Source organism: Perissodus microlepis, chromosome 1 (assembly GCF_051167445.1).
Source record: "Perissodus microlepis isolate ML-2025 ecotype Zambia chromosome 1, ASM5116744v1, whole genome shotgun sequence".
In the NCBI taxonomy this organism is placed as follows: Eukaryota; Metazoa; Chordata; class Actinopteri; order Cichliformes; family Cichlidae; genus Perissodus; species Perissodus microlepis.
Genome location: NC_140461.1, coordinates 18742252 through 18758417, shown reverse-complemented (window position 1 = coordinate 18758417; position 16166 = coordinate 18742252). Strand labels below are relative to the sequence as shown.

At 40.3% G+C, this 16166-nt stretch overlaps 1 protein-coding gene across 2 annotated transcripts in view; it reads left to right on the top strand.

Annotated features, from left to right (window-relative positions):
* Positions 1 to 16166, top strand: part of myo1ea (myosin IEa) — a 51256-nt gene that overhangs the window by 13835 nt on the left and 21255 nt on the right. For both annotated transcript variants that reach the window (XM_084933512.1, XM_084933522.1), the window contains exons 2-13: positions 539 to 682; positions 1596 to 1685; positions 4478 to 4572; positions 8497 to 8584; positions 10361 to 10450; positions 11135 to 11266; positions 11792 to 11926; positions 12203 to 12335; positions 14462 to 14658; positions 14756 to 14836; positions 15472 to 15558; positions 15689 to 15772. In XM_084933512.1, the coding sequence (XP_084789638.1) occupies positions 539 to 682; positions 1596 to 1685; positions 4478 to 4572; positions 8497 to 8584; positions 10361 to 10450; positions 11135 to 11266; positions 11792 to 11926; positions 12203 to 12335; positions 14462 to 14658; positions 14756 to 14836; positions 15472 to 15558; positions 15689 to 15772 (1356 nt within the window). The remainder of the gene's footprint in view (positions 1 to 538; positions 683 to 1595; positions 1686 to 4477; positions 4573 to 8496; positions 8585 to 10360; positions 10451 to 11134; positions 11267 to 11791; positions 11927 to 12202; positions 12336 to 14461; positions 14659 to 14755; positions 14837 to 15471; positions 15559 to 15688; positions 15773 to 16166) is intronic.

The following is a 16166-nucleotide window of genomic DNA, read 5'->3' as shown; positions in this document are numbered from 1 at the left end:
GTCAAGAGTTAACTTGTGTGTTGACTAATGTTCTGGATGCCGTCCGTGTCTTTGAGTGGTTCTCCATCCAGGAGAAAGAGACTCACCCCTCACAGCACATTGTGACCCTCGTCCACAGTAGCCAGACAATACTGACTCATAGCACATGATGAATGACCTCAGTTCTCCGGAGACTCACTCGACTAAAAAGAAAAACAGGGATGTAGAGAGAAGCCAGAGTTTTAGGATGCTGGATAAATGTTTAGAGCATCTTTGGCAACAAGCGCTCTTGGGAATCTGACCTCGCACTGTTTTCATGTAAACATGTTTCTCAGGTCAGGAAATGTGTGTAATATTTATTTTTCTATGTCTTTTATTTGAGTGATAATGACCGTGTTCCACTTTCGTTTGATTGCCTGAGTGGTGTGGTTACGAAGGTTATGAGTGTGTTGAAAAGTAGCAGTGTGTCTGCGCATCCGTGACGTCAGACTCTATGCATGATCTCATTCTGTCTTTTTCAGTGACCTAACAGTTGGACATTGTGTGTTTTTTGTTTCAGGGGAGCCGGGGGCACTACCGGTACCACTGGCAGAGCCACAATGTCAAACACAGCGGCGTGGATGACATGGTGCTGCTCAGCAAGATCAATGAGGACGCCATCGTGGACAACCTCAAGAAGAGATACATGGATGACTACATCTTTGTATCCTTTGCTCACGCTCACAGTTCACACCCCAGTGAGGAATAGCGGAGCCCTTCTCTTTCCTGCTATACCCAGAATAGCTGAATGGTCATTCGCTGTGACATATTAGCAATGAGTAATAGGTCAGTGTTGGAAGGTGAGCAGGGAGGAAAGGGCGTCTTTGTATCTCTAACTCCTGCTCTTTCACCAGACCTTTCACTGTGGTGCAGAATTTGTAAGGGGGTGGTGGTGGTGAGAGCATAGCTGCTATCTTTTAAACAGCTGTATTTGATTGTGTTACGGATTTAAAATGATCTTCTTGAGAGCTATCATTTTCATACACTGCATCACACAAATGCTGGGTTTAAGTTTAAAGAGCAGCTGTGGCCACACACACACGCGCGTATTCACGACGTGAAACGAGATGAATGAATGAGTGCCTTGAAAGGCCGCTCCTAATGGCTCATTACATAAACATAAACCTCACTGTCGCTCGGCCAGTGCTCGGCATTACCAAGTTTACCAAATGCAGGCAGTTTCAGGTTCGACAGCTCTGAGTCTCTCCTTTGATTTTGCTCAGTAAATATCTGTAACTGTGAGGTCTCCCTGCCAAGGCTGTGGGTCACTATGGGCCACCCACAATAGCTGCTTTATTTGCCTTGAGCTGCATTTTGGCTTCAAGGCATAAAACCTCACAGTGTTACATGGCCGGTCTATTCTCTGTCATTTGTAAGCACTGCATACTTATTTAGGCTCAGGCCTGATCGCCAAATACGCCACACTGCTGCACTGTTGCCATCTCTGTTGACGTCATGGCAATCAGAGATTAAGTTCTTTCTTTTCGACACAGTTTTCTCTTTGTGAGAGGTGATTGTAATTTGGTACCACTGGTTTGCTCCCACTCTTTAATCTCTTTAACTCACAATCTCACCAGACGTACATCGGTCCCGTGCTCATATCTGTCAACCCCTTCAAGCAGATGCCATATTTTGGGGATAAAGAAATTGAGATGTATCAAGGCGCAGTAAGTAGATCCAGCATCATCTTAAGGAAATAAGCTTTTTTCTGGGTCTCTGATGTTATTGAAGTGTCAGGCTGGTTTAGGCTGGTAACGGTCTGAAAGACAAAGGTTTTAAATGTACTGGGTTAGATGCTGTGAAAACTTTCCAGCGAGCAGATGCTGCTGTCACAAACTTGACTCAACCGCTGGAGCAGCTTGGCAGCACCATCACAGAACATCCTGTTTGAGTCTGCCTCCTCTCTCTTGGCCAGCCCGTTGACAGCGAACTCGAATTCTCGAGCCAGGAACACACTGAAAAGCTTTAAAAATTCTAACAGACTGTGAAAGCATCACACATGCCAAATTCAGATCACATTTGCACACAAGTGCACGGGGTTTATATTTGCACGGTTAGCCAGCTCAAATTATCGGGGAAAAGTTCATATTTGTTCATAAGTTGTTTGAAATAATCACAAAAAGGGACCAAGTGCAACTGTCTTGGCAAAAGGTCGCTATTTTGTTCTAGCATCACAGACAAAAATGACATCAGTGTGTAATTGTATTATAGTGATTTTTTTTAATGGTTTTTGTGGGTTTTATAGGTCAGCCTGTCTCTGATTACATAATAACTTTATTACGCATAAAAGTTTGTTTAAAACTTCACTAGGTTTCCTTATCCGTTAGGGCACTGTAGTTCTCAGCAGATGTTACTATACCACGAGTTAATGGTGAATTAACTGTTTAATACTTTTTATATTAATAAAATGAATATGAAATATAACAAAATAATAAAATATAAAATGAGTAAGCCTACCCCTGAGCAGTGGTGTCCAAACTTTTTTATCTGACATCCCTTCAGCTCAGTATTAAAGTATTTATGTCCTAATTTTTGCTACTACTTTTTTTTTTATTAGATCCATTTTGACCCGATTATTTTGCTAACAGGTTCAGCTGTTTATTGCACTAAAAACAATTATGGAGCCATGACTTTGGTGGAATTCCACGGATTTAAAATAAAATTTCAATATATTTTGTTTAAAATTAGGTCTTAATTTTAGTAACATTATTTCCCCGCCTTATGTTGTAAAGTCACTGTTTAAGGTCGCCAACTGTATTACTGTGCGGACCATGAATTGTACTTTTGTAGCCATGTTAGTAACTTCCTCTTTAACTGCTAACTACACTATTCGTGTAATTTATTATTAACGTTCCAGGTAGATTTTGCATCTTTTTTTTTTTCTGATATTTTTGCCAAAAGTTTCATCATTTATTATTATTCTCAGCTAACAGCTCTACTTTACTGTTCATATCTTTAGCATACAGTTGGAAGAGTTTTGACTGTTTGACTGCGAGCTAAAATTTTACTTAAACAAGTCATGACTGTATAATTTTATACAGGCTATTTCAGCTGTCTCCATATTTTATTTATTTGTATATTTTTTATATATATTTTTATTTATTTATTGCTTATTTAATATGATTAAAGTAATTAAAAATTTTAAGAGGGGAATAGAAGTTTGAAGGGTTGGCTTTTCAGTTGTTGTGCAAAGGAAGGCGACCATTAAAGTTGGAGTTCTAATGTCAATTGTGTGATTATTGCACTCACAACAGCAGGGTTTTTTTAACTGTGTGATGAACAAGTTATTAGCCATTAGCACGTACCCTCATATGTCCAAACATATCACACATCGCTTGGTTTCTCCGTTAAATCCACCCCAAGTTTGTCACATCCAGTTTCAAAACACCAAGATGGCAACAGCTTCATAATTGGCTTTCCTAATAGGTGATGTCACAGAGGTTGTATTCATCTTTTATATACAGTCTATGGATGTTAAAAGTGTTACTTAGTGATTCATAAAGTAATCTAAGGAGCTTGAGTGACCTTATTGAAACTTATTGAGGTCAATTGATGCAAGATGTGAGTGGGCGTTAAGACCCCTGGGAAGGGATCTCAAAACCGGATTAAAGATGGCAGACAGTTGGTGCCATCAGTTTTTGAAGTGACTGTTTGGTTTTTCCAATGTGGAGGTCTTAGCACTCCTTGGTGGACAGCACAGCATGCACTACATTGTCTAGTTTGTGTTTGGGAGTTGTGTCCGTGTTTTTGTCTGAGTGTGTGACTGGCTCTGAAGTGCACTGGGATGGAAACTGGGAGTTTCTCTGATGAACCTGATCCATAAGGGATGATGATGTTGTTCTGTTTGTCCGTCTGTTTCTCGCTAGTTGGCGTCTGACCTTCTTTACTATGCATCTGTGCTGATTTGATGAAAGCCCAACTGGGATAATCACATGTATTAAAAGTTTTTTTTACATGTGTGTGTTCCTTTTCTTTCCCTTATTACTTAGAGGGAATGTTTTCTGCCCGGTGTTGCAGGGTCCTTACTCCACGTTTGTGGCTGGAGTCAAGGAGTAGGTACTGGTCTGTGTGTGGGGGCTTCTGGTAAACTTCAATGCTGAGTTGTCCATTTACCCCAATGTGCACAGCACAGTCCGAAATGGCAAACTGTTGTCCTTTGGGTCTTCCCTGGTAAACTTTATGTTTCTGTTCTCTGAGTTGATGTGAGCAGTGAAGGCTTCTACTTCTCAGCTTTTGATTTTGAACCAGATGTCATCTACGTATCTGTACCAGTGGCTAAGTGCTGTCCCTTTGAAAGAGCCAAGAGCTTTACTTTCCACTTCCTCCATGTAAAGGTTGGCTACAATGGGTGACACCGGGGAGCCCAGAGCATCCATGTTTTTGTCTATAGAAACCCTCGTTGTATTTAAATGTATATTCACTTGTCTAACCACTAATTTAATCTTTTATCCTCTCTCAGGCTCAGTATGAGAATCCTCCTCACATCTACGCTCTGGCAGATAACATGTACAGAAACATGATGATAGACCGTGAGAACCAGTGTGTCATCATTAGGTAAGACTTTGAAATTCCGGCCATTCTTTCTCTGCCTTCTATAGTGATCATTAGTTAACTGCATGTGACAAGGAAATTATTTTCAAAACCAGAAAAGCTGCATTTTTATTTAAATTATCCATTCAAAATAAAGCCTGATAAACTGTACTGTACATTGGGAACTGATCTCGGTGCTTTTAAAAAACAGTGGATTTGCTTTAATCCAAAATAATTAAAAAGATCATAAATCAACCAAAATATGACCTTATCCATATCTTATTAAGATACTATAGTTGCCGAGTTTATTGGTTTCAGTTGACATTTTTGTAACCTTCAGCACTTTATATAGCGTGTCAAATGTCCAGGATGTGACAAAATGAGACAAAAGCTGGAGACGATAATCTGTGCAATGTGATCTGTGAGATCACAACACTGAACTGCTCTGCAGGTCATGATAATAGACGGGCGAGAGGACAGACCTAACAGGTCTGACCACATCATTCAGTAGAGCTGACTCAGTGTTTGTGTGGTGTTTTTCCATCATACTGTTTTCAGCTTCAGTGAATTACAAATTAAAGAGAAAATAAAATGTGCCAGTCCTCAAATAGGAAAACAATGAATATTTTACAGCTTGATCTGGCTGCTAAATCCTCAGGATGTGAGATGGAAACAAAGCAGCCGCTATAACAGCTATTTTTGAAAAACTTCCTGTTTTTAAAAAAAGAAAAGAGGACACCTGCATGGTTCCCTCACTCCCTAGATTTAGAGGATTTTAGATGCTTTCGCAGCCTGTTTGAGTTTCCCGATGAATGTTTCTGACCTACAAAGCTGAGAAAAATGTGGTGTCATTAGGGGGTTTTTATGCTATGGCCCACTCATCTGAGCAGCGTGGTTGCTATAGTGCTTACCTCATGATGAATGACCCCTGCTTCAGCACTTTCGGCTGTTGTTTGGACAGCCAGCAGTTGCTCGTTCAGTTTTCCACATAAAGGCACCGAGGTGGATTTTGTGATTGACTAAATCAGCAAACAAAAGCATGGAAGTGGTTTTATGATGAACCAGGTCTCAGCAAACAAAGGCTGCTGTGAACTGCTAACCATGCAGCGTGGTCAGCAGCCACCTGTGTTAGCAGTTTTTAAAAAAATATTATATTAAGAATCAGAAATAAGGTTAATGCATAAAAAGAGCGGCTGAGATTGTAACAGCATTTGAATATGTGACGATTTGGATTTAACAAAGTGTTTATTTCTCTTTTATGATACTTTTTGTTTTTTATCGAGGACCAGTTCCTTTACATGTACTCTAAATACAGATATACAGATATTTCAGAAATACACGATTTCACAATTTCTTGGCAGTTTTGCTGGATTTTGTTCTTTGAAGCCATCTTAAATTTCAGTCACATGACGAGTGAACAACAGCTTGTTAAACCCAGTCTGAGAGAAAGCAGGCGTATTCATTGCTCGGCTGGCTTTTTACCAGGAATCTTCTCTTTCTTTTTTTAATGATTGTGCGTGGGATCCTTTCCACGCATGATTGTGCCTTTTCATCGGTGTCAACAGAGCAGGTTGCTGTTATAATTAGATCAGTTTGAGAAGGACAATGTGTGGTGAGAGATTGTCGGGATCATTTTAATGCTTAAAATATGCACGTAGTCATTGGGTGTGGCCTGCACCGTGAAAATGCATTTATTTTAGGCTTTTAGATATTTCTGCAGCTGTATGTGGAGACGCATGAAAATGAATGTCCTCGTGTGATCACTCAAAGTCTCAGGTAGTTAAATTCTAGCGGTATATTTCCTGCACTTTCTTACAAAGAACATAGTGTAATAGGCAAAACTTTAGGGTAGCCTATACAACAAAGAAAAAGACACGCTAATTAAAATGTAAAATTTTAAAAATTTGCTTAATTTCACCAAATATCTTAAAGTAGAGGTCAGCGACTGAAACAGGGGTCCTGTGAGCTATGACCCTCAGCCCTCCTACTCCTTAGTATCAGTAACTAAAAGAGATGTTTAATATGCAGGCAAAAGTCATAGGAGGTGATGTATACAAACAATGTAAAAACATACAAAAAAAACAATGCACTGACATTATCACAGGAAAATCTTGTCAAACAGACTGTACATGTGGCTCAGCGAGTTCTGTGGGAATGCAGCGAACACCTTGTTGGATTCAAAACTGCCAAAACTAGACTGTTGACTGAACATCCTTCACATAGCTCAAGTCAGTAATAATTTATGAAAGATAATGCTTAACGCTCCCTCCCTCTGCACTACATTGTGTAACTCATGTCCTTGTTTGGGTAATAAATCACTGCAGAAGTCAGAAATGTCTTCAGCATTCAAACGCCACAACAATGAGACCTGCCCCTTTGGGGGTTTAAATGGGCCTCAAAGTCTCACTGCAGCTTGTGCTGGAAATACCTCTTTAGAGGGTCGATTGCAGGAGGAGAAACTATGCTCTCAGATGCATATAACTAAACTATCAGTTTCCTACTTGATTCCAAACTGCACAGCGAGGAAGTCCAGGCAAAACTTTAGGATCTGGTACAGGCTGGGAGGTGTATATAGTAGGATGTGTGTAGCTATACTGAGACTGTGTAATAGAGCAGCTCCCATGACTTCCTCTGGCAGTCTCAAACAGTCTGCAGCTGTGTTTCTCACAGCGGCTGTGCCATCCTGACTCTACTTTAAGGCACAGAAAGAAAAAACAGACCCAGCCATCATCCACTGCCAAACCACATAGGTCAAAATAAGTATGACCCCGGCGCAGTGAAAGGCAAGGAGAGGAAAAAGACAAGAGTAGGCTGAGGGAAAAGATACGAAGGAAAGCTATGTAAACAAAACGGGATAAATGTCGTTATTACTGCAGCGTTCATCCGCCTGCACGTGCAAGAGCCACTGACGGTGGGTCAAGTTCATGCAGTAAATGTAGCTGTCTAGCTGTGACTGCTTATTTAAGAGATTCAGTTTTACTTTCTGAGGTGGAAATTTGCATGAAACGTGTCACACACACACATAAACATATTCTCAACCAATTTTGATCTGGATTTTTGTCTGAATGAAGAGTTTGTGCAATTCAAATGACACGTGTTTAAACAGTTACACATTTTTTTTTCAGACTCTTTATTCACTTTAACATAGAGTAAGATACGTTGCAAGTCTCTTTAATTTAAGTAGGTTTACATTTGGGACAAAAGTACTGTGTCCAATTGCTTTTTACCCCTCAGCTTTGGGTACTATGTGTTTAAATCTGGGTACATTTGCTACATAGTGATTTTTTTTCTATATTGATTTAAATGTACTCCAAATGAAAGCTGAGGACTGAACTTGCAATCTGGAATTTTTTATTTCAGGTTGATGGCGCTAAAATAGAAACTCTAAAGGATAAAAAATGTTGTAACTGTCCAAATACCGGCTGTCTGGACAAAGTTTACCATGTTTAGTAGTCCAAATTATCCTGTTTATTGTAGTGTGTCCAACCAAAACAAGCACATGTAAACAAACCATGTACCAGATTCTGTTTTCAAATATGGATGTAAAATATGTGTTTATTCTTAGAGAAGAGACAAAAGTCTGCACTGGGACGTATGCAGGAAACTATTTAATGCACATATGTTTCTGGCCGAGCTGTTCCTAAGCAGGCTTATTGTTAAATATCAGATCACATGCAGGTGGGGGTATGACATGAGCTTTAGACTGATAAGCGACCAGAACAAACGGGAACAAGGAAAATTCATTTAAAACCCATAATAGGTGAACAAAAATCAAAACCAAAAAACAGTTTTGGGGCGGGTGTTTTTTAGTCACTGAGTGAATAAAAACTGTGCTTGTGTGAGACAGAAAACGATGTCTCAGTGAGCGTGTGCCGCAGGCTATCAGGTGTATCTGAATTTGGCTTGTGTTTGAGAAAGCATGTGATGAAGTCTTTATCTGCTTTTCAGCGGCGAAAGCGGAGCAGGGAAGACTGTGGCAGCCAAATATATCATGGGCTACATCTCCAGAGTGTCAGGCGGTGGACCTAGAGTGCAGGTGAGAGGAGATGCCTTTTGTCCTTCTCGGCAGTTTGTAAATGAGGAATGCATATTTGAAATGCTCAAGTGCTCATGTGAACGATAACTAAGTTAAACCAGAATGATTTGTGATACTAACTGCACACGTGTGCAGTCAAACCACCTGTTGCTTTCTCATTCCTGCATTGTCTTTCACGCTTTGCTCCAGTCTTTGTCTTGTCATCCTCATCCTTTGTGTCCTATTGTGAGCCCATCAGCAGACTCTTATACACGCAGCCCCCTCGTGCCATCTGGCACCCCACACCCCCCCTCAAATAAGAAAAGAAAAACAAACAAAACAGCAGATGTCCAGTTTCTAAGCTCGATAAAGATCTGAAGTTTGATGAGGAAATTCCTGCACCGTGATGGCAGTGGGAGTTTTATTATTAATCCACTCAGAGCTGCTTCCACCAAGAAAACAATCAGAAATAATTTTCGGGCTTTAAATTCAACGATAGACTGCTTACACTAAATCAACTAAGACAGCTTTATTATATAACTATGATAATGTTAGCTGTACTTCATGCCTCAAGATAATATCACTGTGTCAGTTCAGCTGTTTTAGCAACATACATTTCTCAAAGCTTTTACATATCTAATTAGGGCTGTTCGATATAATGATATATATCGGATGACGATATAAAAACGTCTATCGTTTCATTTTACACTATCGTTTGTTTCGTGGTGTCGCAAAATAAACTGTTTACGGCAATATTTTTTCATCGTTTTGATGGTCACTGTAGTGGCTATATTAATTTCTTAAAGTTCTCTCTTTCTCTTATATTTTATATAACCACACTAGGACGGACAAGCGCCTGTTTTTATGCGTTGTGGTTAGCAACAACGACGGTAATAGCATCGTGTGTCCGCTTGTTTATGTTCCACATAAACCTTTCACAATAAAGCTCAAGATCCTGTTGAGACTTTTCAAAATAAACTGAATCACCTGAAAGAGCAGATTATTTACGGATGAGAAGTAAAAAAGAGCCGCCAGGTGCTAAAAAATAAACCTTAGACTCAAACGTTAGAACAGGTTTTTCCCCGCAGCACGCCGTGTAATAAATACTCACAAAGAAAACGGCGGCTGTTACAACTTATGTCTAAAAATGTATAGTTTCATGCATCGGTTAAAACACTCGACTCCAGCTACATGACGCTCAGCTGGAAACACTTCCCGCAAGTCGAGCTGCCCGAGATTCACAGAATTTACAGAAAATGTTACATTTTTGTGATTTTTATATCGTTATCGGACGATAGAATTCTTATATCGGGATATGAGATTTTGGTCATATCGCACAGCCCTATATCTAATAGTACTTGTACTTATTCAGATTTTTGGACATCTGGAGATCATGCTGGAATAAAACATCAGTGCAAGAAGAACTTCAGCGTAGTTAAAAGGCTAAACTCATATAAGAATGTGTGTCAGCGAAGGATGTTTTTCTTTAGTACAGGACTGATAAAAGAAAATTTCCAAGAAATACCACTCGGCCTCTGTGAACAATACTGGAAGTGGGGAATATCTCTGTCTGCTGTACTGATTTAAAACTCATGTGTTTCTGACACACACATGGCTCATAGGGAGGATAATGCCCTCCAGATTTTGTGTGTCTGTCTGTAGATGTGCATGTGTGCGCCATGCTGCTATCTTAGTGGAAACTTTCAGAGAGTCGGGGTGTGAAGTGTGTGGTTTCTCTACCTGCTGCCTCATCTGTTTGTGATGTAGCATCAGCTCACTGAATCTGTCTCCTCGCAGCACGTCAAAGACATCATCCTGCAGTCCAACCCGCTGCTAGAGGCCTTCGGCAACGCCAAAACTTTGAGGAACAACAACTCCAGCAGATTTGTAAGGCTGCTTCTCTCCCCCCCTTTAACATACAGTGTAATCAAATTTAAAGTGAAATTCCCACTCGTAGTCACAGACAGGGACGCAGCTGCCGTGGAACAAGCTGAGTCCTCAACTTTTTTTTCGTGGCATACCTTCGAGACCTTTGAGATTTACAGTAACAGCTTGTCTTCTGTTTTCTGTTTTATTTCATGAGGCATCAAACCTCGTGTGTGTCCCGGTTAACCAGAAGTGCTGCGACGACGCACTGCACAGAAAGACACACACGCAGAAGCGCTGATGCTCACTAAGAAACTTAACCAATGAAAAATAAGCTCCACATAGAAAGTGCAACTCCCCCGAAATTTTTCAACCGAGTCTGTTAGTTAAATTCATAAAGAGCAGATGCCATAAAAGATATTCTTAGCTTCAAATTTAAAAGAGCAAAAATAGTTTGGCACTAATTGTGTAAGGTCACTACATTTGAAGTGCTTTCTTTGAATAATGAGACATTGCATACAGGCTAGTCTGGAGTTGAGAGTAAGACAAAAAGCTGGATCATATTTCTATTTAAGCTGACGCACACACACACACTGCTAGTAGCCTTAGAACAGCTAGGTGCCAGTATTTTCAGACTGTATACGCTGCCTTTTAAGCTTTATTACAGTTGGCTGCAATACAAAAAAAAATGCTTTGATCCATCAGGGGAAATACTTTGAGATCCAGTTCAGCTCCGGCGGTGAACCAGACGGCGGGAAAATCTCCAACTTCCTTCTGGAAAAGTCACGTGTTGTCATGAGGAATCCTGGAGAAAGGAGTTTCCATATATTCTACCAGGTGAGGCCTTTTTTTTTTTTTTTTGTAATAGTGAATGGAACACATGTGACCTGAGAAAAGGGCCTGCGAGGTGATTTCAGGACAGTTTGGGTTAGAAAAGCAGTCTGTTTTTGTCGTGCATGGCCAGAGGTTCTCATTTTTCGATAGTACAGCTTTCTTTTTTTTCTTTCTTTTTTTTTTTTGAACTTTTATTGCCAAAAATAACAAGGCAATTCACAGCAACAACATGATCTGAGACCAAATCTGCAGTATATAATGGTGAGGGTAATTCGAAAACACACATATACATATACATACATACCTATACTTACATACCTAAGCACAGATGTAACAGTGTTAAGGCTTTAGCGTCCTGTCAAGATATTTTATAATTTTTCTCAAAGGTTGGCCCTTTTAGTTGTAGTTGGGCTGTTATCCGTTCCATTGTATAGACATGTCTAGTTTTCAGAAGCCAGTACAGCTTTCTTTAAACTGTGTGTTATATATTTTGTACACACAGTTAGAGACTTAATTTCTGCTCAACAGTTGATAGAAGGAGCCACCTCGGAGCAGAAGAATAGCCTGGGAATCACAAGCCTGGATTACTACAGTTACCTCAATCAGTCTGGCTCCTACAAAGTGGACGACATCAACGACAAGAGCGACTTCCAGGAGACAATGGTACGGTCAGACTCTTTCTGTCTGCTTGGGAGTCAGTGATGTTGTGTTTGTCTGTGAATCTCATACCAGTATTCATGTGGCTCACAGTCTCTCAATAGCACTCCTCTCTTGTTTTCTTTTTTTCCTTTTTTTTCAATGATCTCCTTCTGTTTTTGTTTACCAGCGAGACCACAACAGGAGTAATTAGAGAACATGAGCTAGGTACCGCAGGAGTGAGTAAACCCCCACTGTGGTCCTGATTTAGCATGCTATTTTTTTCCCCTTTTACTTCCCCAGAAAGCCATGGATGTGATTGGCATCGCACCAGAGGACCGCTCCATGGTGCTTCAGATCGTAGCCGGAGTCCTGCACCTGGGAAATATCAGCTTCAAGGAATCGGGGAACTACGCTGCTGTGGAGAGCGAAGAGTGTAAGTGGACTTGCACAATGAGCTGATCACCAGTCACTAAAGATTTTTGTCACCAAAAGGAAACAGAGCGCTAAGGCCTGAGTCTGAGTAGTGGTAAATCTTTGCTTTTCGCTGGGTTCTTGTCCTGACCTGCCCTTCTCTGGTTTTGGAGTGTGTTTCTTTTTCACCACTTTCACTCCCTAAAGTTTTATTGTGTTAATGCAGGGCTGCAGCCAGCTGTCTGGAGTACTTCAGGCCATGCAAGATCACCAGAATATAAAATGCTATTATTGAAGGTCTGGACGTATTTCGTCAGAGACTAAAATTACTTGGAAAAATGCTTTTTTTTTTGTCTGTCCCCCTTCTCCCTTCCTCTTTTCTTTTTCTCCTCATGCTGCGTCTGTATGATGCAGGGGAGAGTGCAGTTGCCTGTCTACAAAGCGCTGGTTTGTTCAGGGCAGACGTAACAGCAGCATTTCATAATCTAAGCCTTTCCTGCTCCTTTCAGTCTCCTTTCCTGTGTGCTTTAACTGCAGTGTGCTGTTGTATTACTGCTCCTAATATAAAACTGCACAAGCCACTTCAGTATTAACTACTAAAACTAAAAGTATAAAGATGAAAGTAGACAGACTGTAAATAGATGATGGACACTGCCACTGCCAAATCACCCAGCATTTGGTCTTTTCTTTTCTGAGCTGCGCTAGTTTTAAAGACATGACGGTCTCAACTCTTTTCACCATTAATATGTTGACATTAATTCAGTTCAAAAATTAGTAATGCCTTTTTGGACTGAAGAACTCCATCCATCACTTCAATTCATTGTCACAGAAGTCTGTCCCAGCTGCCATGGGGCGAGAGGCAGGGTACACCCTGAGCAGGTGCCCAGTCTCCCACAATGACTAAAAAACTCCCATGGCTCAAATTTAACATGCAAATATCCAAGAGTTGATATTGGGGAAATGAAGTGAGCTGTCACAGGACTGTTCATGTCTTACTGGAGTGAAGCTGCAAGGTTTGAAAACGTCTGTACTGACATCTACATTATGCACTGCTGCTTTGACTAACAAATCTGCAGGAAAACACAGAGTTACATTAGAGTTACATTGTTTCCAAAGTTCACAGAATGTGTCCACACCGCCAGCCGTCATATACAGCCATTACCTTTATTACCAAACACAAAGGACGACTTTTCCTCACGGTTTAATCGGGCGTATGGTCAGTCACACCCTAACGTCCCAAAAGGGGGGGCTTCTAGAGTGGTCTGATGCATTCTCAGACGCAGCGAGTCTGCAGGCCTGAGAGCTATTTCCTTTTAGGGGAAGTGAGTCACTGTAATAAGGCAGGGAGGGGCTCTCAGGGGACAATATCAGCGCCAGGTCGGGGCTTGATCTGTGGTGTGTGCCACACTTTTTATTGAAGAGTTCAGTAGCAGCTATTTTTATATTTTACGCTACACTCAGCTGCAGTACAAAGCTCATGAGCTCTGAATCATCTACTATTATCTTTATATTTGTGGATTTACATCAGTCATGTGCATTGTGATCATGAGAAGTTTAAAAAGGCAGATTTATTTGAACCCTGGATTTCAGTGTTTTCTGTGCTAATGCAAAGGTTGCACCTTTCGAAGAGTCCAGTGCTGTGTATTGATTTGCATGCTGGTTTTCACAGAAGTGTCTCGTAGTTACTTCAGAGAAGGATCCAATCCTCACATGTTGCTTTTTTTTTTTCTCAGCTCATCATAGCAGTGCAGTAGCAGAATATTATAACAAAAGACTGTCAAGCAAATACAGTGGTTATGATCATTTTCATTTAATCAGCTGTTTGTTTTCTTGATTAATGATTAAAACTATAAAATGTCAGAAAACCTATTGTTAAAAAGATATGCTAATTGCTCTCTCCCTTTGATCTACATCCCAGTCTTTCCCCCAAACTATTCTCCATAACTCAAGAGATATTTAATTAAAGATTACAAGCGACAAAAGCAAAATATAATCTTATCTTATTTTAGGAGCTGGAAAATTGTTTCAGCTCTGTAATGATAAATTCTTAAATAGCCAAATCATCATAGTCCTTATGAAATATATATTTGTATAGAATAACACTTATAAAGTCACAACTGCTTTCTTTTCCCTCCTTTCCTATAATAGTTTTAGCCTTTCCTGCGTTTCTGCTGGGGATTGACCACATCCGTCTGAAGGAGAAACTGACGAGTCGAAAGATGGACAGCAAGTGGGGAAGCGCGGTGGAATCCATCGACGTGACGCTGAACGTGGAGCAGGCGTGTTACACGCGTGACGCCCTCTCCAAAGCCCTGCATTCACGTGTGTTTGACTTTCTGGTCGAGGTATGATTACATGCATACAGTGCTTTGCGAGAGTAAATACAAAGTGCTGAAGTCGGTTATATTTTGGTAATAACAACTGTTAATCTTTTAATTTCAGTCCATCAACAAAGCCATGGTGAAGGATCATCAGGAGTTAAATGTTGGCGTGTTGGACATTTATGGATTTGAAATTTTCCAAGTAAGTGTTTTTTGGACATTTCTCAAGCTGACACATGGCTGCAGGAACGCAGCAATGTGAAAATGAGATTAACTGCTATTAGCAATGAGCATTTAAACAGATTTAACACAAAGGATGAGGCTAATGTAAAAAGTATGTGGATTAGGTCCCATCTCCTAATTGAGGCAGCAGTCTTCAGCATGCTTTTTTAATCTGATTACGTCATTGTTTACTTTGTTTAATGAGACTGGACATTTGTGGTTTACAAACAACTCTTTAGCCCTTTTATCGACGTTGCTATGGTGACCGTGACTCTATCTCTGATAGCTAAATGACATCTAATCTGATCCAGGTTTGGCTGTTTTCTCAGGTTAAAGAGTTTTTTGTATGCACAATATAAGAAAAGGTCAGCTGCATTCTGGTGACTGCAGGTTTTTAGAAAGGAAGCTGCAGACCTCTGTAGCCTAAAGTTCAGGCTGAAGGTCCATTGTATGTGCTGCGAAATGCACAATTCTCCCCTTCCTTTAACATCAGGCAGTCAGTACATCGCTCCCCGTCCAAACAAAGCCCATTGAGCTTAGAGGATATCCGCACCCCACTGGACATGCAGCTCATTTAGGCTATACAGATTTTATTCACCCTCTTGTCTTCTTCAGAAAAATGGGTTCGAGCAGTTCTGCATCAACTTTGTGAATGAGAAGCTCCAGCAGATATTCATCGAGCTGACTCTAAAGGCGGAGCAGGTAATGTTTGTTCCTCCACACTCTTCTCTTCTTCTCTCCCCCCCCCCCCCCCCCCCCCACTCCATTTTTGTTTTTTTTCCACAGATGCTTTATTCTCTAACGCTGAACTTTTTTTTTCCATGTCTTGCAGGAGGAGTATGTGCAGGAGGGCATCAAGTGGACTCCTATAGAATACTTCAACAACAAGATTGTGTGCGATCTCATCGAGAGCAAAGTAAATAAACTCTGAATAGGACGTTTGTTGCTCATACACAATATACACATTTCTTTCTCTTTAATATAGAAAAAAAGCCGTTCATTTTCATTAACCACAAACATGACAGAAAATCTTGGTAAGACCTCAATTATTTAAAAAATGCTGCCTATGTGATGGTGAATTTATTTTTGGGGAGGTTGATTTAAATATCCACCCTCTAGGCTTTTATCATCAAGAAAGTAACAGATTACTTTGTAAAGTAAAATGGTATGGAGATTACATCAAACCTTGGACCTGTATAGTAGAGGAGAAGAAAAGTTAAATCAATCACTCTAAAAACATAATAGACATCAATGGACTCCTTCACAAACAGATATCTTTTTAGAGGCTAAAAAAATATAAACCACAATAA